A 25,132-nucleotide genomic window follows, 5' to 3' on the forward strand; every position below is an offset into this window, starting at 1 on the left:
AGCTGGCTTTGCCATCAAGAAGAGCAAAGTCAAGAGACCTGCCCGAGAGATCCAGTTCCTGGGAATGAAATGGCAAGATGGACGGCGCCAGATTCCCACTGAGGTCATCAACAAGATCACAGCTATGTCCCCACCAACCAGCAAAAAGGAAACACAAGCTTTCCTGGGTGCCATAGGTTTCTGGAGAATGCACATTCCTGAGTATAGCCAGATTGTGAGCCCTCTTTATCTGGTTACCCGAAAGAAGAATGATTTCCACTGGGGCCCTGAGCAGCAACAAGCCTTCACCCAGATCAAGCAGGAGATCGCTCATGCTGTAGCCCTTGGCCCAGTCAGAACGGGACCAGAGGTCAAGAATGTGCTCTACTCTGCAGCCGGGAACCATGGGTTGTCCTGGAGCCTTTGGCAGAAAGTGCCTGGGGAGACTCGAGGCCGACCACTGGGATTCTGGAGCCGAAGTTACAGAGGGTCTGAAGCCAACTACACTCCCACAGAGAAGGAAATCTTGGCTGCCTTTGAAGGAGTTCAAGCCGCCTCGGAAGTAATTGGCACAGAAACACAACTCCTCCTGGCACCCCGACTACCGGTGCTGGGGTGGATGTTTAAAAGAAAGGTTCCTACTACCCACCATGCCACTGACGCAACATGGAGCAAATGGATTGCCCTCATCACTCAACGCGCCCGTATTAGAAACCTGAATCGCCCTGGGATTTTGGAGATAATTACGAACTGGCCAGAAGGTGAAAACTTTGGTCTCACTGATGATGAGGAGCAGGTACAAGTGACAAGGGCTGAAAAGGCTCCACCATACAACCAACTACCAGCAGAAGAGACCTGCTACGCTCTTTTCACTGATGGTTCCTGTCGCATTGTAGGGATGAACCGGAAGTGGAAAGCAGCCGTATGGAGCCCCACACGCCAAGTTGCACAAGCTACCGAAGGAAAAGGTGGATCGAGCCAACTCGCCGAACTCAAGGCCGTTCAGCTGGCTCTGGACATTGCTGAAAGGGAGAAGTGGCCAAAGCTCTACCTTTATACTGATTCATGGATGGTAGCCAATGCTCTGTGGGGCTGGCTGGGAAGGTGGAGGAAGGCCAACTGGCAACGTAAAAGAAAGCCAATCTGGGCTGCTGATATATAGAAAGACATTGCCTCTCGGGTGGAAAAGCTGACGGTGAAAGTCCGTCATGTAGATGCCCATGTCCCCAAAAGTCGGGCTAATGAGGAGCACCGAAACAACGAGCAAGTAGATCAGGCAGCAAAAATAGAGGTGTCAAAGATAGACTTAAATTGGCACCATAAGGGGGAGTTGTTCCTGGCTCGATGGGCTCATGATGCCTCAGGTCATCAGGGCAAAGATGCCACCTACAAGTGGGCACGAGACCGAGGGGTAGATCTAACCATGGACAGTGTTTCCCAGGTTATCCATGACTGTGAGACGTGTGCTGCCATCAAACAGGCCAAGAGAGTGAAGCCCCTATGGTATGGTGGGCAGTGGTCCAAGTACAAGTATGGGGAGGCCTGGCAGATTGACTATATCACACTGCCCCAGACACGCCAAGGCAAGCGCTACGTGCTGACCATGGTGGAAGCCACCACTGGATGGCTGGAGACTTTCCCTGTACCTCATGCCACTGCCCGGAACACCATCTTAGGCTTGGAAAAGCAAGTCCTGTGGAGACACGGCACCCCTGAGAGAATTGAGTCTGACAACGGCACCCATTTCAAGAACAGCCTTATCAACACCTGGGCCAGAGAACATGGTATCAAATGGATATATCATATTCCCTATCATGCTCCAGCTGCCGGCAAAGTTGAACGGTGCAACGGACTCCTTAAGACTACCCTGAAGGCACTTGGTGGGGGAACATTTAGAAACTGGGAAATTAACCTGGCAAAAGCAACCTGGATGGTCAACACCCGAGGGTCTGTCAGTCGAGCTGGCCCTGCTCAGTCAGAACCCTTACACGCAGTAGATGGAGATAAGGTCCCTGTAGTACATATGAAAGGTATTTTAGGGAAAACTGTTTGAATTAATCCCACCTCAGGCAAAGACCAACCCATTCGTGGGATTGTCTTTGCTCAAGGACCTGGTTACACTTGGTGGGTAATGCAGGAAGATGGGGAGACCCGCTGTGTACCACAGGGAAACTTGGTCTTAAGAGAGAACTGGGTGTAAGATTTCATGGTGTGCAGATGGAAATAGAATAAGGGGTGGATAATGTCCTGGGTTGTAAGATAAGCTTGTATTCCATTTGCCATCTGTCGAAGGCGAACCGGTTGGACAGGTTTTTTGTTATCTCTCTCAGAGACAATGGTTTGTGTATACACCTTCGACTGATTCAATGAAGGGGGTCCCACCCAGAGGGGAGAAGCAGCTCTCTCCCTCTTCTTCGCGGGACTCCGAGAGAAACAGCTCTCTCCCTCTTCTTCGCGGGACTCCGAGAGAAGCAGCTCTCTCTCTCTCTGCGCGGGATTCCCGGGGAAAGCAGCTCTCTCTCTCTCTTCGCGGGATTCCTGGAGAAGCAGCTCTCTCTCACTCTCTCTTCGGCGGCACTCGCAGCGAAGCAGCCGGCGCGCAGAGGCGACGGCAGCGGAGCTCAGAGGCAACCCCGGCGCAGAGGAAGACCGGCCCCCACTGCCACCAGATCTTCAGAGGGAAACTATACCCTTCTAGAGATCACCACTGCAGCTACAATTCACCAGCCACTGCAAGGGAAGCAAATTGTCCCAGTAGAACTGATACTGGCACCCCGCAGGTTCTGGACTTTTTTTTTTTCCTTTCACTGGTTTTGTTTGTACCGATTGCATTTGCCTTTTTAAATTGTTGTCTAGTTTTCTCCTAGTAAAGAATTGTTACTCCCACTCCCATATCTTTGCCTGAGAGCCTTTTAATTTAAAGATCCTCGTAATTCAGAGGGAGGGGGGTTTGCCGTTCTCCATTGCACAGGAGGCTTTGCCCTCTTTCACAGACTCCTGTCTTGTCGAACCAAGACAAGTACAAATCAGGATTTGCCTAAACTTGGAGTTCAGTGACATACTTGAAATTGTGCTCTGACCTAACATTTAGCCAGATAATCAAACCACGGAATGTTTGGGAGCTTTGAGTGTTCATTGACAAAATTTGAAGGTGGCTTGAATACCTTGATTAAGCAGGAACTACTGCTGTACAGAAGAATGCTTTCCACAGCATTGTCCTGCTTTCAGGAATATGTGTGTTTCAGCCTCAGAAATGTAGTAATTCTAAAAATACCTGCTCCTTAATATTTAATTTCTTATCAAAATGGGCAGGAAGAGTATATAAGGGAAATCTATAATATGCAAATTATTCTTATTTCTTTTTTTTATTTTTTTTTTTTTTTTTTTTACTGGATGTAGAAAACTATAAATTGCATATGTCTGCTAATATTTTTTCCAGGTCTCTCACTAGTTTAACAGTTTCTCTGAGGGACTCTGAGTTGAAGATGTCCCTGGCTACGGCAAGGAGGGTGGATGAGAAGGTCTTTAAAAATCCCTTCCAACCCGAACCACTCTGTGGTTCCGTGATTCCATGCCATATTCCTCTGAACTGTGAAGCAAAACAGCCACTTTTTTTCCCAGGGTTCCACCACTTCTGCTCTCTCTGCTGCCTGCTCCTTGGACTTCTTTTCTGATGTAGATGCCAAGTTCTTGTCTTAGGGGTTCAAATCACTTAGATACCAAAAGCTAAAGGAATCCAGGAGCAGATTAGGAGAGTGTATGTGCATGTGCTCTGGCTTTAAGGCAAAGCAGAACCATGTGTAGTGAGTGCTTGTGCAAATTTCCCCACAAGAACTGGGATCCAAAGCCATGCATTAAGCTTCCTTACCTGCACAGAAATCTGCATTCCTTTCACACTACAGATTTTGGATAGGGCTTTCGAAACTGTACCTGCTGAAGCAGGGACAGAGTGCATTCTCCAAGAAGTGCACACGCTTACTAACACTTTGCATTTTGGAAATTGTAGGGATTAAAGATTGTTTACGTTACATTTGTTATTTAAATACTTAATAGTGAAAAGTAAACATCTTTGTTCTGTTTGCAAGAACTCATAGAACAGTAACAAAGATCTTCAGTTGTGCAGGGCTGCAGGGATTAGTTGCAGGAATTAGACATTAGTTGGGCAGTTCTTCCATAGTCCTGTGTTTGCTTTTGTTCCAAACTTGCACATGATAAATAGCATGTACTTGTAGACAGCAGTAAAATTATACGAAGTTATTGTGTAATTCTACATTTAGAAACATGTAGAAGTACATGCTTGAGTTCTGGAATTTCTCTAAATTAGAACTAAATGCATTTGTCTCACTCTGCAAATTTTATAGTCTTGATTTCCTTATTGAAGGCAAACACAACAGCAGAGTGGTACTGGTCTACTTAAGTGTATTATACTTGCTGTTCTCAGGAGAATGTTTCAATTCCCAAATCTGCAAACTTTATAAATGTACTTCTCAAAAGTGTATAGTCTAAGGTGTGTGGCTTGCCAAAGGTTAATTGCTTATCCTGCTCAGTGAGGCTTACAGATTCTGTTTCTGTGTTCTCTCTCCTGGGGGGCATCGGGACCTGTACTATGCTCCAGGGCCCACAGGAAGCTGACAGAAGCTGGAATAAGTTGGTTGTTGTCTATGTTGTTCTCCCACTGGAGTCAAAGCTGCATTTTTAAAATATATTATTGCTGTGTCCATACTTTGGCCAGCAGTGTTTTTTAAGATTAGAGCTTCTGTAACAAGGCGTGAGAATACCACTTGCCAGCTTTGTTGTTCTGCACATGGATATTCCACTTTTCTTTTATGTGCAGTAGTTTTATTGACTAAGCAGCAGGTATATTTTAAGGCACCACGTCAGATTCATGTTGTATCAAACTTGGTCCCATTCTCCTTTTTTCTCACTAGGATCAGAACGATCTGTTACAAGAGAGCTAAATTAAAACAGTATGCACTTGCTCTACAGATAACTGCCTGCATCTTCTCAGTGTCAGAACCTTGCAGTTGTTTTTTTGTTGCTAAAAACTACCAGGAGTTCTCTGCAAACTTGAAATTACAGCTGGGTGCAAAGGTGCAGTGACTGTGAATGGGTCATTTCACATATCAGCAAAGGCATCTGGGAGTAATTACCAAATTCCAAGAGAGTAGGTTAGTATTCTTTCCTGCTCCAGTATAAAACAGTTCCCCAATTGTTTTTTCTGCAGTTAAGTATTCACTTAACCCATCCTTAGTTCCTTATGTTAGCAAGTCACTGCAACTGTGCTCTCTCTTCACTTTCTTTTCCTCTCTTACCCTGCTGAAAAGTTAAAAGTGGCATATTATTTAAGAAGACGGGATAATTTTTTCCCTCTGTCTTAATAATGCTCCTGTTCTGAATTCATACCATGCTTCACAACTTGCAGGCCCTGACAAGATGCAGTTGCTGCCTGCATTTATGTACTTCAATGAGCTGCATAACAGTACATGCCTGAATTCTGAAGCTTCACTAAATTAAGATTAAATACATTTGTCTCACCCAGCAAATTCCACAGAGGTAATTTACTAAGCTTATTGGAAGTTTAAAATTATTTGGGCTGTAATGGAGCATATCATTTCCCTTTGGCATTCTATTGTGCTTTTATGTACTCATTTCTTGTATATGAGCTGCTGCTTTGTTTGAATTATGTAGTTCATTGGCTTAGAACGTATATTTAGACAATTTGTATTTGGCTTGTTGTCTTTTGTTTTAATTTAGAACTTGTTGCAGAGGGAGCAACAGAAAAAAATCACCTCTTTCTCGATCTCCTTCCTCCTTTGCTTTACTGGGCATCCAGTAGAAGCCTTTTCGAACGCCAGAGGAGAGGATGATCAATGTGTTTTGGCCTGTTACCAAACACTTATAATTAATATTTTACAAGTGTTACTCAGTGCTCATTTGTGACAGGTTTGTACTGGGAGGATTCAGTTAATTGCTAAGCCAGTTAATTGACTTGTGAGTGTGAAACGCCGATATCCGATTGAATGCTTACATCCGATTCAAGCGGAAAAAAAGCCCCAAACAGCTCCTCGCTGCCGGTGCCATTTGCCACCGGAGTGCGAGGGACAGATAATCTGCCGCTGCCACTCGCAGAGGGATGCGACTGTGTGTAAGATCAAAGCAGCTGAGGCAAGGGTGGGTCAGAAGATGGAACCTTTGAAGAGAAGGGAAAAAACAGAGTTTGCTGAAAACAAAGTGAGGGGAGCATCTTCAGAGGAGGGGTGGAGAGCAGCTCAGCTTTCTGCAGGGGAAATGTGCAGTGGAACCCACAGGAGGCAGATTTGGTTTGTCTCTTGCACTGATTGACTGCGGACATGAAGTGCTAAGGCACACGAGAAAGTTTGGTGTTATTAAGTTGTGAATACAGTGAAAATGAGGAAACAGTACTGATTATACTGTTACCATAAATATTTATAGTTTTGTCTTCTGCTGATTTTCTATTTATAAAACAGCTGATCAGCTGATGTGGAAGCACTGTAACTTTTGATACCTGTAATGCCAGATCTTTCCTAACTATGTGAAATAATGGATGTATCCAAAATTGAACCCAACTCCTACTTTTTCTTCTGAACAAACATTTGTCATCCAAGTGACTTAGCACATCAGTGGGAGTTCTGTTTTCCCAGTTACTCATGTAATCCACCATGTGAATTGATGCGTGGAAAGCACGGAAGTTAAAACAGGTCACCTAAAACAAGTGCTCTTCTCTTTTCTGCTCTCTAGTTACCAGCTAAGACAGGAGTTGTTTCAGCTCCTTAGTGCTAAGCGGCACTGCAAGGAAGATGAAGACAAATGGAGACAAGAGGCAGCTGCCTTCTTCATTCAGGTTGCTTGGAAGAAGCAGCTGAACCATGGCCCTCTGAAACCAGTTCCTTCATGTAAAAATCTGAAATCTGTAAACAAAACCAGCTCAGCCATAAAAACCAGCAAGCAGTCCATCCTAAAGCAGATATATGGTAATTTTCTTTTCACTATAATTTATTTGTATAACTATGCTTTCAATTTTATAACAGAATCTATTCATCTATGCACTTCTTACCTAATTGTTAAGAATTTCAACTATTTATAAAAATGAGTCTCAGGTGTTCTGGGCAATTGTATTTCTATTTCAGGTTAAATAAACCAAACAACTCAGTGATTTAAAATGGCTGCTGCTAAAGCTGTTTGAATCCCTACTCAGCATTGTTTCAGCACAGGTCTTAAGGAATCAAATAATTCCATTGCCAGAGCTGCTCATATGTATGTGTGGAAAGAGAACAGAGCAGTAAGCTGGGGATAGCTGGCTGTATCCATGCAGACTGGCTGTTTGGATGGTTTGGTTTTTTAAAGCATTGTTTTAAACTTTTTTTGTTTGTTTGTTTTGTACTGTTTAAAAAATATTTTCATATGAAGACTGTGTTCCATGTTGATAACTTTCCTGTATGAAGATGTGGTCTTTATAGCAAGAGCAAGGTTGTCTTTTATAATTTTGCACTGCTTTGCACTGTGCCTGAACGTGCACATGCAAAGAAATGCATCTTCAAGAAAAGGTACAGGAAAAGTATTGCAAGATCTATTTTAACATTAGTTAAATTTCACTTGTGGTTGTCGTGATTTTCTGTCATATGAAATGTCTCATGAGTTTCCCCATAAAAAATGAGAGTAATTTTTAGGATAAAATAATGCTGTAGCTTACTGAAATAGTTTGCAGCTATGCACAACTACATGTCTGTATGATAAACACAGAGATGTTCACATTGTTTGTTAAAGGGCGTTCTCAGGAAGGCAAAGTGTGTCAGTCAACAAGACCTCCTTCTAAGCTGAAACTTTCTGATGTGCAGTTGGTCTCAGGTAGGACACATCCATTTTAAGAGTATTTTTCTGTTTATATACCTGAGAATGGTTTCCTCTTAGATATGAAAACAACCTGCTTAAGGACTGGGCTGTCTTATCAAAATGCGTAACTACTGGTAAACTATTTGTGATTGCACACTTCTTCTTTCAACATTTTTTGGGCTTAACTGAGCTGCACTTCTATCCTTGAGTGATTTGGATTAAAAGCTTCTTTACTAAATGCCATTTGTCAGTCTTTTTAAAGTGTATTATGGACTTACTTGGGGTTGGGAGCTGTGGGAACGCTGATGCTTCACCACGTGAAGGTTTAGTGCCCCACTGGGCATTTGGAGTTCCTGGCTGTGCTACACCTCAGGCAGACAGGCCACAGCTAGATGGGAACACAGCAACTGCTTCAAAGAGTCAGTTTAGGTAATTTGCAAAGGAAAGTAAAATACATTTTCCAAGTAGTTTAATACAACTCTGAAGTCAGAAGGAAATCTAACAGTGGACCTATCCTTGAGTTTGTTGGAACTGTAGGTGAATTTCTGCCTCACTAAGAGACAGGGGCCTTTTTCTTTCACTGCCTGGGAACTGTTTTAATTAAGAGGCATGACCAGACAGGTGTTTGATTGCCACCTCTTCATGCAGATAGGAATCTAAATTTTAAAAGAGCTTTTAGCTCTTCTCGTTTAACTTTTCAGGACAACAGATCTCCCTGTCTTCTGAAATAAAAAGGCTTTCTCTTGAGGCTGGAGTGGCCTTTGCTTTCATAACTTGGTGACGAATAGGTTAGTGATAGGAACTCTGCCCAGTTCCTTTAGAACACTACCTACTTTTATTCATCTAATAGGAGCTCAGGGAACTTTAGCCCTTACTTAAAAGACAATAACATGTTTTTCATCTGCCTGCCTTTGTGCATGACAACATTACGTTTGTTGGAAAAGTTCAGAGCTGTCAGTGGCTAATGCCAGATACTCAGTTTCTGACGTAGGTGCCTGGAGTAGGTCAGAATGGACTGTTCAGTTTCATTCTTCCTTTGCAGGAGCATCTGGGAAGGTGAAGGCTGACTGTCAGCCCAAGTTTTAATGTTCATAGAGCTTGTGGAAGAAGTGTGCGATGACAAATCTTTCATGGGGATTGACACTCAACTCAAACACTTTGGATGGGGGGATATGTAGAGGGTGTTCAAAGGAACTGTTCAGTAAGGCAGGTGATAGGTAGAAAAGGGATGGGAGATACAGGCATGGGTTAAGTGCTTTGGAATATTCTGCAAATAGGCCCTTTAAGATTGTTACCATTAAAACATTTCAGAACTTGAAATTTGTTCTTTTTCTACTTTGTTTGGCTTTTAAAAATTAAGTAAGATTCCTTTTGTCAATTCAGCAAGTGGCAGCTAAAGACGTGCTCTGCAGCAGAACCAGACAGCCTGGTTCTTTGTTTCACTGTGGACATTAAAGTGTGTTCAGAGCTGCAAAGGAGCAGGTTTTGCAACTCTTGGCATTAGAAAGATGTCCTTAAGATCTGCTGAGTTCACACCCTCAATGAAACATTTGGATTTGCACTTGGGATCACCCTTTATCCCATTCTGGCTTGGGATAAAGCACTGAAATCTTTACAGCAGCTAATATTTACAAACCTGGGAAAGGAAAACAGTCATATTATTTGTAGCACATTACATGAAATAAAAAAAAACATTGCATAAGCAATTCAGAGCACTCACTTTATCCCCTGGACTACTTTCCCTGACCTTCTAGAAAGAGCCCACTGCCTACCTCATGTTGCTAAAATTGCTCAACACAATCTTTTTCTGCTCTTCAGCAAATTCAGCCAAGAGTATAGTGTTGGTCTGGAGCCCAACATTATTTTATGGGGGTGAACCTCACTGCACCCATGAGAGGCTGCTCAAGTCCCACACACAGCAGCAACATCATCAATGTTCCACAGAAGCTCTACCCAGTGCTGCAGAAACCAAACTGCTGAGAGACAATCAGCAGTGAGATGACAGGAAAAAGGCATTTTCTGATCCTAGTAGATTCGCTGCTTATGAAATCTAGAACACAGTGTAGATGAAGCTGAAGCTGCTTTTCACCCACTAAGGTTACTCATCGAAACTATTTTGTTCTTTTACAGTGAGCAACCTACAGTGTGTTAATTTGTTGGAGAACATGGGAAAATCAAGGCAATTTTCATACAACATGAGACCAACCACTGCTGCAAAACCAAAAAATACAAGACTGAAGCATTAAGCAAAACAATGTTTGGAATTCAAAATCCATTCCAGTACAGCTGTTATCTTTCATAATGTATAAGCCATCTATGGTGTATTAAACTTGAACATTTTCAGTTTTATATTACCACAGCATTACATACCAAGCAAACTCCTAAGGAGCTGGACTCGTTTTGTGTACAAACTGGTTTTTAAATGCAACTGCTAATTTCTTTACCAATACACAGGATGAAATCCAAATTGCATTTGAAGACAGAAGACGAAGCACTAAGCCCAGTATTGCAATAACAGAGTAGAGGCAATCAAAGCTTTCCATTGCAAAACATAGGAATTTTGAATGTGTTTATCAAAAAGCATTTCAAAAAAAGAGGGGAAACTGCACTAAAGCTATTACAGTTCTGAGAAACCAATGTTTAATTTTACCTCAAGTTAATTAAATTAATTCAAAATCAAAGCAGGAATGGAAGAACAGTCTTCATGTGCCACTCCTCTACTAAAGAAACAATTTTTCCTTAGCTAACTATGGATTTGGAAGGAAATGTAGACATGTTGACATAAAACACTAAAGAAATTACTTTCACAACCTATGGAAACTACTAGGGCTGTGTTTTCTACCCTTGGAAATTATCACAAATTTTTTAAATAACTCTTTTTCTATGTGCATTAAATAGAGAAGCAAGACAAAATGGGCCCTATTCTAGGAAAAAATTAGTTCTCATAATAGCTTTGGAGCTGCCACACTGTACAGTATTTACCTTGCGCAAAGTATTTAAAAATATGAACTCAGCGAAAATAAAAAATGTTACTCTAAGGCGTATGGTTTTCTAATTTTTTCTTCTCCTTGATACTACACAATTGTACTGTTTTTTTAAATAACGTGATGCTTCAAAATAATAGATGAGCAGAGTCAGTTTGAGTCTGTTTCTCTGCAAGCTCTTCAGCATCAAGGACTTGGGTTTCACTGTGGTCACCACATTTTACTAAAACACTTTCCAGTAAGATCTACTTGCTTGAAAAAAAGGCAACAGAGGTATAGCAGTTCTCTGTAAAATTTTTATTGTTTCACTTACAAAAAAATTGACAAGCTTTGTTCCAACATCTTCCATTCAAAACTAAATAGAAGTAAATGCTTTACAATAAATGGTTTGACCTCTTCAATATACCGTGTTTATAGGGCCAGGTGTCTGGGGATGAGAGGCAAGGTAGATGTTGAAACAGTAATGGAGGTCTGTGAGCCACTGCTCCTGAACTTCACCGCTCTTCAGTGTCTAGAAAGAAGAAAAAAGGTAAATAAAACTCAAGCATTTGCAAAACTTGGTTTTGTTTTTACAGGTAATCAGGTGCACTGTTAAAAGTACAAGACAGCCCTGTTGCCCTGCACACAGTAACATTGTTCTTCTCTTTTATACATTTCAACACGGTGTGTCTGTTAAAGCCCAAATAATAAAGTGTTACAACTGGGTACACTCAGTCATTACATTACCAAGTGTGTGAGTTAACACCAGATGTGCTTTCCTTACTCTTAATTAGAATGGCTCACTTACTTTGCAATTCTGCAATTTATAGGCAATTAAAATGCAAATGAGCATGGTGCTACCAGTGCAGGAGAGCTCCCCAGCCCAGTCTAAGGAGAACTGCTACCAACAGACTACCCCAGCCCAGGAATTCCTTCTTCTCAGGATTATGTAGGTGGCTTAAAAAAACTCAACAAGCACAAATACAACCCACCCACAGTGCAACAGCACAAGAATTGGTTGGGCATTTTCAACACTAAAGAGAAACAACCCCCTCCTAACCTGCAGGTTAGAGAACCTCACCATAACATTGCATTGAGAGCAGCTTTCACCATCACTGTTTGAAAATTGCTCTTCCTGACTGTTTGCAACGACTTTTAAAAATAAACATGACGTACACATGGTCTCTGGGAAACAAGAACAAGAAGCTGTTTCATACCATGATGTCCTTGATGATCTGTTGCACCAGAAACTCATTTGTGATCATATGGCTCCTGAGCTGCCCGTGCTGCATTAGTAAGCGAAGCAGCTGAGCAACAACGGGCAGCTCTTCCCGACAGATCCTGCTCACTTGCAGGCTTTGCAGCATCAGCCTCAGTAACCGTGGCAGGAGTGCTAATGCAGAAATGCATGATCTCCATAGCATGTCCCTGAGAGGAAAAGATAATCAAAATTGAAATGATTGAGGACACACATTTCAAGGATGCTTCTGTGAACTGGCTGCATGGCTGTACGAGGAAACCTGTTTCTGTGGATTGAATCACACCAGCTGCATTCACCAGAATTAGTGCAAAGCAGAAAATTCTGTACCAGAAAATGCCAAACTTGAAAATATTCCAAAATTTTGTACAGTGCTGGAAAATAAATTAGGCCCTGCCCTGGAAGCTATAAATGTTGCTTAATCTCTCTCACAGTGCAATTTCTCCTTCAAACAGCTGCCGAGAGGTTTTAGTTTCAGTCACTTTTCAGGTACACCCAAATCTTTGTTTAAGATTCATAAGAAATTAAATAATGGACTTAACTATTTGTGATACACAAGTCATTAAATACAGTAAGAGAAGGAGGACTTGGGCTCTGAATTTTCAGGAAGTTTTTAACAACTTTTCTGTATATGGAAAAGTTTGGCCTGTTTCAAGACATGCCTTCATTTCAGGTGAATTTGTTTGAAGTCGTTATCTGTAGCTTTTGGGTTTTTTAAATCAAATGGCTTTGCAGTCTATGTAATGATGCCTGAGAAGTTTTAAAACTGAAACATCAGATCAGTTAAGAGTACATACCAAATCCTTTGCATGGAGTACAAAGAGTACAAAGCCAAATCCTTTGCGCTGTGCATTTCAATGTATCTAATGAAGCCAAGGTTAAAGATTAAGGTATAAATATCCAACTTTACAAAATCAGGATCGTTTTGACATCCAAGTAGAACAATTTGAGATGAAACATTTTTCAGTTACTGTTTCAAGTAATTCCTGGTAACTCTGCAGATGTTTTTCTTAAATCTAAGTACTAATTTGAAGTAAGCAAAAAAGAGACAGGAAAAAAACCTCTGGGGGGAGGGGGTATCCTTTCATTTCACATCTCTAAATACTTGTGTCTGCAAAGATAGAGGCAAGATGGTAAGAAGAACAGCTTTACCTTTTCTGTAAATGTTCTGCATCCTCTCTGTCTATAGTTAGGAGAAAGTACAGAAGACTGTAACAACAAGAGGCCAAGAACCTGTGCAGGTTTTCACTTATGATGCAGGCTTGATCCAAGAGCTTATTTATGGCACATAGAACAGATCCAGCTGTGCTGTCGGGTATTACAACCAATCCAACCTGTATTAAAATGAGACAAAGAAACCAACAACCCAAGTTCATCCCTTTATACAAAAGATTTTTTGCTGGGATACAAACAATCCTAGAGCTTTCCTATGGTGACATGTATTTCTTTGTTTCTGTTCAAACTCTACAGACCATTGCATTTTTTCAAATCCCAGCTTTCCCAATAAATTGCCACCCATACCAACAGAAGGTTAAATTGACATCTTCATTCTATGCCTTCTAAACAAACACTCATCTCAAACATATCTGCAGAATAGAGCACTGCTTTGCTCTGAATGACAGTGCAGGCACAAACAATCTTCTGGGCAGAACAGGTCTTTCCTTTTAAGCATATATCATGGGACTGGGAAGGCCTTCTGAGTCTTGAAATGGCAGTGAGCAGTCAGTGAGGTAGAAGGAAACTCTGATTTATGCTACAGAAAGGAAAGCTACTGGATTGTCAGCAGGGTGAGTCTGCTTTGAAGCTCAACAGGAGCTTTATGAATTAAGGTAAATCAAAGCTAATGAAATATATGGTGAGCCCAAAGTGCTCTGCTATTGTTAAAGAGAGAACATCATCTTGAGTAAGGATTTTATAGGCATGATAAATAATTTAGAGAAAATTCTTTGATTTTGTAGAGGCAGTGAATTAGAAAGCAGTTTAAATTTTGAAGTACTATGGAGTAAGTACCCTAGATTTTTGTCTCGTAAAGCCATAAAAAAATCATGCACTGCTAGTGTGGCACCATTTACCTTTAAAGACCTATTCAAGGAGTTTGAGAGCAGTCTAATTTGCTCACCTGCATGTACACTGTTTTAAGCTGACAGAGGGAGTTGGTTCACTTAACAAGGTTAGCTGTTTCTTTTAGAAATGTTTAGGAAAAAAGATCAATAAAGTACAATCTACAGAAACATGAAATGTATTTCATTCATACCATTAATTGTGAAGGTAAGAGGTACAGAACAACTATGAGTTAAAAACTTCTAAATCTTTCCAGCCTAAGGCACAGGGTGCATTTCAAGGCCACAAGCACAGATTGCTAGCCCAGGCTGACCCTGTGCCAATCAGGGGCAGAAGGAGGATGATGGTCTTGCCTGACAAAAGGTGGGACTGCAGTTGTCACCATGACCCTGCTGAATACTACAGGACACTGAGGCACCAAACAATTAAAATTAGTAACATTTTTCCTGAGTGGCAGTAATCTAGATGGATATAAAGAACCATCCTGAAGACCAGCTGGGCCAACACTACTGATGGAATGTGCTGGTCAGCCAGTCTGAAAGATGACAGGAACAGAGATATTTATATTTATACAAGTCTAGTAGATGAGGCTGCTCATATAAGTTCCCATATAGGATGTTGCCTCCATGGTGACTTTGCTCCCTGAGAGGTGTCAGCAGCCAGTTGGAGACCTTGGACAGCAGCCTTGCCAACCATAAAAACCTACTTAATGGTTTGCTCTCAAAGGGACAAGGCAGTAGAACATATAAACCTTTTTAAAAGTTGATTTAAATCAACATCCACCCCTAAAAATCCAGACTACAGTTATAGGCAAGCTACTCCCTACAGAAGCTTTGGTCTAGTAACTTCTCAGTATGGCTCCAAGCAAAGAATGGCAGACACTGGTTAAATCAAAGAACCACCCTGACAGGATCACAGGGGCAGAACTTGTGGTCCTCCCTCTCGTCAGGCAGCATCATAGGGAATTGCAGATTCTGTCCCTGACCATTCTGTTACCCAGCTCTGGTTTGCCATCCCCATCTTCAGCTCAGGCATGTTCAGGATTAGAAGTCAGGCTGTAAAACCCAAGAATGGGTCAGGTTGGGACCACAATGGTCATCTGGTCCAACCTCCCTGCTCTGCTCAAGCAGGGTCATCCCAAAGCACATAGCACAGGATTGTGTCCAGACAGTTCTTGAGTCTCTCTAGTGAGGGAGACTCCACATGATCTGTGGGCAATCTGTTCAGGGCACAGTCAACCACACAGTAAAGATGTTCTTCATGTTCAAGGAGAGCTTCCTCAGCATCAGTTTCTGCCTGTTGCCTCTTGTCATATTGCTCAGCACCACAAAGAACCTGGCCTCCATCAGCTTGGCATTCTTTATATAATTATATACATAGTTGAAGTAAAAAACCTCATCTAAAGCTGCTGGTTGCTCTTTTGCAAAGCAAACCAAACCAGGAAGTGTTTAATTTATGGACAAACTGCCTCAAAGACACACTCAAATATTCACAAATCTGAGCAAAATGGCCCATATAAGTTTAGATACCAACAGTTATTATGTATTTTTTAAACTCCCCCAAATCTTGTTTAAAGCTTTTTTAAATGCTGAAATTATATATTAAATACAGAGGATAAGTGGATTTGAGGATTAATGAGACTGCTAGCAAATTGATCACAAGGAAATTTTAACGTAGAAGACAAAATGGTACTTACCAGATATTTACAGATGCCAGTCTGGAGAATGTCAAAACACTGAGTTTGTGAAGGTATAGTGGACAAGCTGTGACAGATCACCTGTTTTAATAAAACAAAGTTATATTTAAGCACTCCAAATGCAACCAGCAATCATTCACTGTGCAGTCATACTTCACTGACAGACCTAAATCCAAAGAACCTACTGGGACATGCAGCAGCTTTGTCACAAAGTACTGATTCTTTCCAGTGTAGAAGAGTACCATTGTTAACATAAATTGTTCCATGCTTAAAGAGATGATGTTCTACACCATTAGGTTTTCTGGGAAAGGCTCTCTGCATTCTATCTGTGTGATAGAAGGACAAAAATACTCTATCAAACTAGACCACCACACCAAGTCTCCAAATGCCTTTCCTCAGAGTTGAAGAATTTCAGAAAACAACCTCCCAAATATCAAGCATGAAACAGAGGGGTCACAGTGAAACAGAAAAGTAACACAACAAAGAAAAATGTAGCAAAGATCTGTTTTCAACATATTTTCCTCTTCAGTGCCAAAAATTTCATGTTCAAAAATGATACAAAATGTAATACTACAATGGGAAAACTTGTTTTATAAACTGCATAATACTTTCTGGTGCTTATATAATCAGACACTAGCAAACTACCATGAAATGTTCTATGTCTCCTGGATAGGTAAAGAAACCAGAGGTCCAGTAGAACTGCTGGTAAGCTGTACTGCAATCCTCTGGAGATGGCTTTCTCTGTTCCTCTTTTCCTTCCTCTCTATTCCAATGATTCACAAACTAGTTAAATAGCTTGGATGCCCTCTCTCTGTTCACATTCACTACTTATCTCACCAGAGTGGCAACTAAAGCCTCTGGAGAAGCCAATGTGTACAGCCCAAGCATGTTATCAGACCACGGGCAATTGTGATGTCCTGCTAAGGACAAGGAAGATGGAAGAACCATTACATGAGGAACTGAATCTTCCCTTTGTGCTTAAGGGAATCAGAAAATAGCAAGATCAGATGTTTGAAGGATGAAAGAATTCAAGTCCATGAGTTTTACAAATACCTCAACTAAGCAAAACACAATTCTCTAAGATGCCTCATGATTCAAAATCTAAAGAGAACTTGCACAGGAGGATCTGACCTGAGGGATTAAATTCTGTGGTAGTGTTTTGGTTTTGAGACTTTAGTAAAATCAGGCAGGTCAAGACACCCAAACAAGATAATGACAAAACAGAACATACAAAATGTGTTGTGTGAAAAATAATAGTCAACAAGATTTGCAGCTGGAGGATCGGAAAGGTTAGAGAAAGAACCATTAGCTCAAGGTCCTGTGGTATGAAAACTCAGCCTTAACTAATGTGGATGCCAGTGCTAGTTTGATCAGAAAGAGGCACCATTTGTGGTGATACAGAAGTACACTCAGCTTTATCCAAAATAACATGCCACACCTATTTTTAGCCCTGTTTATGCCAGCCAAATTCAGGAGATTTGAACACATGTTCAGACTAGGCACAATGTTATGTGCCTAGTGGCACATAACATTGTTGGGCAGTCAGGACATTGTTCATGTTAATCAGTATCACAAGTGTATTGCAAGTGTTTTGTTTGACTAGCAGGACTATTTAAAAGACAATTTCATAGATACTCTTGCACTACTTTTTATACTTTTACTATACATTTATTTATAATGAAACAATATTATTAAAACTGAGTACACCATCCTAAATATATTAGGGCTTTTGTCCACTGCAATTTGAAAGTGATAAAATATTAAATATCCTGGAATATTCCCAAGAAATGGCCTCAAAACATCTGTGTTATTAGTAGTATCAAGGAATAAAGTCAAGCTGCAACAGAGGTTATTATTGGGGACTGTCATGTCAAGGACAAACTGTGACACCAATCTGACCTGGTATTTTAATGAGCAGCACTTACACAAAAGGTAAAGCTGCACTGATGAAATTTGTTGGATGACAGCTCCAAGCTGAGAAACCCTGCCAAGGCAGGAGGACTGGACTAACCTATGGAAAAGATCACACAGGTTTGATGAGTAACAGCTACAGAAAAAAAATCAGTGAAAAAAAGTGGTGGGTCATATACCTGGAGACTAATAAAAACTTCTGCATGCAGCTATAAGTTTTAACAGTTAGAAATGAGGAGGAAATTCCGTAACAGCTGACCACAAGTGGTTGTGATACCACCACAAAACGGGCAAATGTTACTTCAGGATGTAAAAATAAAGATAATTCCAACAGATGTGCTCAGACAGAATACGGATCATCTCTTCAATACTATTCTGTAAGATATTTCTTAGAATTAGACCATTTCTGACATGCTGTGCAAAGTAGGAGCCATTCATTTTCAGGAAAGGCAAATTCAAACCAACCAGAAACAGAAAAATTGCACAAAGAGAAATCCTGGTGTCAATGCCAAGGCCTGAACCTGCCTGGGCTGGCAAAGTGACACCCAAGAAGGGATCTTATTGTCACTTACAAAGTGGCAGAAAACGCTGCACCAAAACAAATGTAACCAAACAACAACTAAACATAACAGTGATCATGGCTGGCTGGAAATGCAGATGAGATGGAAATTGGGAAGGATGATTATCAAGGGGGGAAATGCAAGAGATGTTTGTTGCTCATAGGGCAGAGCTTGGGCACTTTACAGAGGGGTTTCCCATATGATTGTGAACACATCACACCAGACACAGTCTGCCAGACAGACTCCCCTTTTGATTCAGTACAGACCCACAAATTCAAGACCTTGAAGGCAAATCCACCAGGCCCACCCAACAAAAATACAATTTCATTATTAATATTTCACTCTTAGGACTATGTCCCTGGAGCAAGCCCACCATGCGCTGGGGCTCTCCCTGAGGTGACAAATTCTAGCAGCATTTCATTACAGGTATGATATGCCCACACTCAAAATTCTTCCTGAATGGCAAGGAAAACAGGCACCACTGGACAGCAGCATAATTCCTTAAAAGAGTTGTGGAAAAGAGTAAGTTGATTTTTCAATCTTTTAGATATTTCTGACCCTCAAAACAGCATCACCATTCCCCACATCACTTCTGTTTTCCTGCAATTAAGTGGGAGAGGTAATTCTTTTCAATTCTATAAATTAAATCCTGCTTGAAATGGCTTTCATACCAAATGCCTGTTATAAAAAGTGTAACTGAAACATTTTTAGACATGGAAATGAAAGGAAAAGAAAATTTAATTATCACATGAAAATTAGTATTTTCCCTGACAATTTATTTTCCTTAGGCAAGGTTTTGCATGATTTTTAATTTCCATAATAAAATGTCACAGCTGATTCATTACATTACATTTGATTAACATTTATCACATTTTTGGCACATTCACAGATTGATTTTGGACCAAAGCCAGAGTAGTTTTGTTTCAGAGCAATCCTGAAGTGAATGGACTGAGAACAGGCAATTTTGATCAGAAAGGGTTGAGTTTTTTCTTTTTGAGGCAAGTATTTTATAACAGGTTTGGCTTAGACTTAGACATTTTGTTGGGGTATTTTTATTCTTTCTTTTCTTTTTAATTTTGTTTGAATGTTCACTTGAATAAATTAACTGAAAGAAAAGCAGTCTCTTAAATACAGGGATTATCTGTCAGCATTATGCAGCAAATGCTACAGGCCCTGTAATCCACTGGCAGATTTTCAAACCAAACCCTATTGATCAGACAAGCCTAAGTATCAAGAGCCACACAACTGCAACAGCAGGTTCCCTACTGGTGCTTTGGGAAGCCATTGCTACAGGGGCCTCCTTGCTGGCCACACTGAAGACAAATTCCAACAGCAGCCAAACACAACAGGGAAGGAAAAAAACAACAACAAAAAACCACCACAAAACAAAATAAACAACCCCAAGCAACAAATTTTTAAAAAAACAAACTGGAAAGGCCCCTCAGAAGCACAGCCTGACCCAGATTTTTTTGAGATCCTGACACCATAGAGTATTTTACTTCAAATGAATGAGTTAAAAGCATTTTTACCGCTGACAGTCCCCCTGACTGACAATGCAATCCCACACAGGCTTTTCACAGGTCTAATGCAGAATCAGAGGAATTCATCAGTTTAGTGCTGTTCATCTCTAAGATGTTCTTGCCAACAGAAGACAGAGTTGGGATGACCCAAGGAAGCCCAGTCTCAGTAGGAGCCCTCATGGCAACAGGAACAAGCACACCTGATGAACCGAGACTAATGTTTTGTTCATTATTGAACTGTTCCCACTCCCTTGAAGCTTCCTGTAACACAACAGAATCCTGATTCAAAGTCTCAAGGAAACTACTAATCACCAACTGTCCAGAGAAAATTTTTGTATTATTTCAAGTTTAGTCATGCTGCAAAGCACTTTTTTTTCAAAGAAAAATACTCACCTTCCTCTGAAGACACACACAAGCAGGAGCACAGAGAGGAGCCCAAGCAAGAAGGAATTATAATGGATCGAGTATTTTAGCATGCCACTGTGTGGCATGTCTAGACTCACTGAGAAATGATTTTATTAAAAAAAGAAAGTTGGCACACACCAGATACTATAACCTAAGGTGAACTTTAAAATATATTTTTCAACTCCCATTGACATGGACCTCAGACATGGATAACTAAAATGTAACAGGCTGTTCTGCAGTGAATTCCCCAGCCCTTGTGAAATGCCTGTTTGGAGCAGGACTGTATCCAGTGTAACATGTTAGTGTGGAGCGTAGAAAACGAGAAGTTTTCAGGTGATGGGGCAGGCAATGAAGCTTGGCTTCTGAAGCTTGGCCAGCTCCCCCGAAGCACTCTCACTTATCAGACACTGTACTCCCCTGACAGGTGCTGCTTCTCTTTCTGAAATAAATTGATTTGACAGGGCAATATTAACAGTGCCCTGAGTTGTTGAGAAAGCTGCGTACAACAAGAGATCTTTGTTCATCTGCCTTGGGTAAGCTCACAGGGGCGGATATGAAAGATATTCCTGATTCACTGACTCCAGAAAAAATACCTCACAAAACCCCATAAAAACCTCCACATGAAACCCCTACACACTCACAATAAAACAAAACAAAACTTAAGTTAAAAAAATAAATATCCAAAAAGAGGAACAGAGTCTTCAGGAGAACATTACCAGGTGAGCAACAGGTGAAAAAACCATACTATTGGGCTAATTTTACATTTGGGGTAGCAAAACGGTAATGCAATAACTTATTTAAGAATTACAAATGCTTAAGAACATATATGGTGTCCCACATATTGACAGAGACTTGGTATTTCCCAAGACTTAGAAGAATTATGACACACAGTTGATGTCCTAGTCAGTATAACTGCAGCACACAAACTCATCTTGCATTTGCTAACTGTGACGCTTGCTTGGCAGCAGGCTCCTTGGCTGTGACATGGGGTCCGATAAAAAAATCTGTATTTGAGAATCAGTTAAACTAAGTGGAGTTATCTTTATTTGCCACTGGACACAAATACCTGAATAGCAAGAACCACAGCTCACCTCCTGTGCAACAACTTGATCATGTGTTCAAGTCTGGGTACCAGCAAGTTTTGGTGCTACAAGGCAGAGAGGGCTAGAGACTATCACCCTGGTTCTCTAAGTGAGGGGCATTTATGAAAACACTGTTATTAGAAAACCCAGGGCTTAAGCTGAACAACCACTGTGCTATCCAAGAGTAGACAAAGCCATACCTGAAGAACATCACAGGTGGGGTTCTCTTCTCAGAGCCATCTTACTAGCAAAATTCAAAGAAAGGACACCACAAAACAGCTTTTTGTTTCATCCTCTTGCAGTCATAATATGCCTTTCTTTCATTGCTCTGCAGCTCCCTCACAGCTATAAAATGTAACCACAGCCAAGTGCTCCTCTTCTGGATGCCTCCTCAACAGACTAAATGCAGGACAGTCAAAGGAACATCTGATGCTGAAGTCTCCAAATTCACCTGCCTGCCTCTTCTACAAACCAAAGGACTTGAAAACAGAAAACCTGACACTTAGCTCTTGTCCCACAAAACCTCTCTTTCTAAGCAAACTTAGGTTAGGTATCACAAGCCAGAATTTGAATATAAACCACAATACACAGTACCGGTGGAGTTGTAAATTTATGCTAGTTATGTGCAGTAACACTGCAGTGAGCTCCCAGGTGTTACAAAATATGCTGGAAGTATATGATGCAGGTACAGTGGAGCACTGGGCTGAAGATCCACCTAGGTTTTCTGGAAGCTTGTGTTTTGCTGTTTGTGTTTTACTGGTGGGGGCTAGTTTTGGTGCTTTTTTGTTTGCTTTGGGTTTAAGTTTTGCATCTTATGAAAGAGACCTTTAAAAAAGAGCTTTATCAATTTTAGGAGGCATTCCTTTTACTTAAATTCTTTTCCTTTTGTTTCTCTGGACTTTGCACTACTTTCCAAGGAAATAATTATTTTCACCTCTAAACATTAACACTGGGATAGGATGTAGCTTTACTAAACACTAACGGGCTTATAATGAATTTTTTGTCTTCCTTAAAGAAGACTAAAATTGTACCATATTCCTAGTTTAGAAGGAACTTTATTTAGAAGGAAGTTTATTTGCCTCAGCTGCCTTTTTTCCCTCATGTAACTTTAACCTGTAAATATCAATAAAGACAACAAGCTGAAATCTTTCAGAAACTTCAATACAAAAAACCTAAACTGTAAAAATCTTTTGAGTTTTTTTAAAGCATTAATCTCTGCTTCAAATTAAGCTACAGCACTACAATACTACCATTTACTTCTCAAGACAAACATCCTTGGCAGGGCTTTTAATTTATATGCACTGACTTGCCATCTTTTTTGATTTGCTGTAATTTTTTCATAGCACATCTGTGCAGATCCAGCCTTCCCAACTGTATTTCACTTATAAGACTGAACAAGTTTGGACACGGATTAGTGTATTACACTACATGTATCTCTAAGTTTTTAAATTCAAGTCTGCTTTTAAAAGCAGCTGACCTTCCCTAGTGTTTGCTATTAAAGATTTTAAACAATTGGTTGAATATTTTATTTCTTCGAGTCAGCTGTGGGCTCAATATAGCTCTGGAATCTTGACTTCAAGCAAACCCTCAAATTATCATTTGCCTTCCCCCTCTGAAATGTTCAACCATCAAAAAATCAAATATTACAACAGAAATTACCATGTATACACTGTTACCTTGTTAAACTCTTCATTTCTGTGGGCACTTTTTCATTCGATCTTGGCAGAGCAATTCAATTACAGGAGAGTGAACAATATCACTGACAAACACTATGGGCACAGTTAAAATGAGCCAAGGCTGAAGCTCTTCCCTCAGGCTGCAACCATTTATTCTGGAGTCCCATTTATTTCAGCTACAGGGGGTGATTTTAAATAATTGGCTTCAACAAGACAGAAGTAATTTTAAGCAGAAGTTCCTCCAGAAAAGGAACCAAAGTTCCCACTTTTAACATCTCTTTTAAACAAATCATGAAGACTAACCTTTAGAGCTATGCAAAGCAGCATTTAAAGAGACACTTTTCTGAAGCATTGCTTCTTAACTGAAAATCAACACTATTTAAAAGCTTCCAAAAAAAAAAAAAACCCACCCATGGTTTCAGATCACCACAATTCCAATTCCAAACCACTCTCTAGACAAAAGAAAAGTATTTTACAAACAATAACCATCTGAAAACAGGTTTTGTTAAAAATTACCTAAAAGCATTACTTACTATCACAAGTGCATTTGTTACTGTTATTCAAGTGCTACCAAGTGCCCTGGTTATAATAACAATCCAGAAGTCCAAGCTGCTGTTTGAAAATGCCTCAAGTTATTATTTTCCTTTCCAGAAGTTGCCCTTTCTCCAGAGGCACACTGCTTTTTCTCCTGAATCTCTGGCAGGCATACATTATAGATGAAATTCCCTCTTCCAGATCTTTGCCCTTAGAAACACACATCACCCATTGCACATCTATGGACAGGAAGGTGGGACTGCCTTCCCCTGCACTGGGGAAGAAAGTTGAGCAGTAAGGCAAACAAGCTGTGGCCTCCAGATTCACACCTGGGACCCTTCTTCAGTCCCACCACCCCGGCTGCGGCTTCCTCACAGCCCCGACACCCCACCGGCCAAGCGACAGCCCCTGCAGGCTGGGTGCTGCCAAGCAGAATGCTGGAACATCCTGCACTAATGTAGAGATTTTTCTCTTCTACCTGCTTATTTTCATAGAACTTATAGGGAATTAGTATTTGCGACTTTATTCTTTTCAGCAATTAGCTAAAAACTAACAATGGTTTAGACAAAACTAGAGGCAAAGGAAATGAAAGAAGATTGGTGGAAGGACTAATAGGAATCTGATCACTGGTCTCATTTATTGACCAGAAACCAGGCCATCAAATTCTGATTCTGATCAGAGTTCCTTATTTATTTTCACCCACATCAAAATACTTTTCCATTGAGAGGAAATCCTGAATTACAACTACATAATGAGAACTCTTAAACAAACAATTCTCAACACAGAGTGGAAGCTTGGTCTGCAGCCAACGAGCACTGTTCTCATTTAGCAGGTATTTAAAATTACTACAAACGTTTTTCTTAACACTACAGCACCACTATAAACTTCCTTATCTAGCAAGGGAACAGATGAAAGGTTAGCATTCAGAAGCTCTGCACTATACCAAATTCCACCAAAAGCATGACTAATTCACCCTGGCTTATTATTTCCTGTAGCACTTCTCTATCTAAATAAAGCCATTTTCTGCCACAGCTAAAAATATTTTGACTTCAAAATTCTCTCTCACCTTTAACTATCTCCACTTGGAAGAAGGCAGCCTCTGAACCTACCTCCCTCACAATTAATGCTCACAGAACCCTCATATCACACTGTCTTTCCAGACACTCTAGGAGAGTCTCATGATTTGCTGGCAGTTTTCTTCTCCCCAGAGCCTGCAACTCTGGGGTTTGCTTTTTTGGCTGGGATTTTTCTGTTGTTGCTGTTTAGAGCTTTTTTAAAATCTTTTTGAGAGCAGATTAGCTTGTTCAGTACCTAGTGAAAACTACTTGATCTACAAAAAGTATTCCTGTGCAGCTTGTGGCAAATCTTGACTGCAAATGTTTTTAACAAGCCTGCCTTTTTCTTTTTTTTCATTTCTTTACCTCCTTGGTTTAAAAAAATTGTCCAGACTCCAGATACTAAGATTTTAATGGACTACATTCCCCAGAATATTTTTTTCAGAAACTGAGCATTATATAGCATATTGGTCAATATGTCTGAGGCTGAAGAACAATACTCATACAACGAAAAGATAAAACCCCCCAAAACTTAAAGAACACGGTGTTGTATTAGATATTTAAACACAGAGAAAAAAGTA

General features: G+C 40.6%; 2 protein-coding genes across 8 annotated transcripts in view; one reads left to right on the forward strand and one right to left on the reverse strand.

Annotated features, from left to right (window-relative positions):
• Window positions 1-10,868, forward strand: part of INVS (inversin) — a 90,607-nt gene extending 79,739 nt beyond the window's left edge. For all 3 annotated transcript variants that reach the window (XM_021528681.3, XM_021528682.2, XM_021528683.2), the window contains 3 exons: window positions 6,739-6,971; window positions 7,765-7,845; window positions 9,961-10,868. In XM_021528681.3, the coding sequence (XP_021384356.2) occupies window positions 6,739-6,971; window positions 7,765-7,845; window positions 9,961-10,076 (430 nt within the window). In that variant the 3' untranslated portion in view covers window positions 10,077-10,868. The remainder of the gene's footprint in view (window positions 1-6,738; window positions 6,972-7,764; window positions 7,846-9,960) is intronic.
• Window positions 10,869-11,096: 228 nt separating this feature from the next.
• Window positions 11,097-25,132, reverse strand: part of TEX10 (testis expressed 10) — a 54,568-nt gene continuing 40,532 nt past the window's right edge. For all 5 annotated transcript variants that reach the window (XM_077784717.1, XM_077784723.1, XM_077784720.1 and 2 more), the window contains 4 exons: window positions 15,809-15,889; window positions 13,204-13,385; window positions 12,011-12,221; window positions 11,097-11,325 (listed from right to left, as the gene is read on the reverse strand). In XM_077784717.1, the coding sequence (XP_077640843.1) occupies window positions 11,212-11,325; window positions 12,011-12,221; window positions 13,204-13,385; window positions 15,809-15,889 (588 nt within the window). In that variant the 3' untranslated portion in view covers window positions 11,097-11,211. The remainder of the gene's footprint in view (window positions 11,326-12,010; window positions 12,222-13,203; window positions 13,386-15,808; window positions 15,890-25,132) is intronic.

Source organism: Lonchura striata, chromosome 1 (genome assembly GCF_046129695.1).
Source record: "Lonchura striata isolate bLonStr1 chromosome 1, bLonStr1.mat, whole genome shotgun sequence".
Lineage (NCBI taxonomy): Eukaryota > Metazoa > Chordata > Aves > Passeriformes > Estrildidae > Lonchura > Lonchura striata.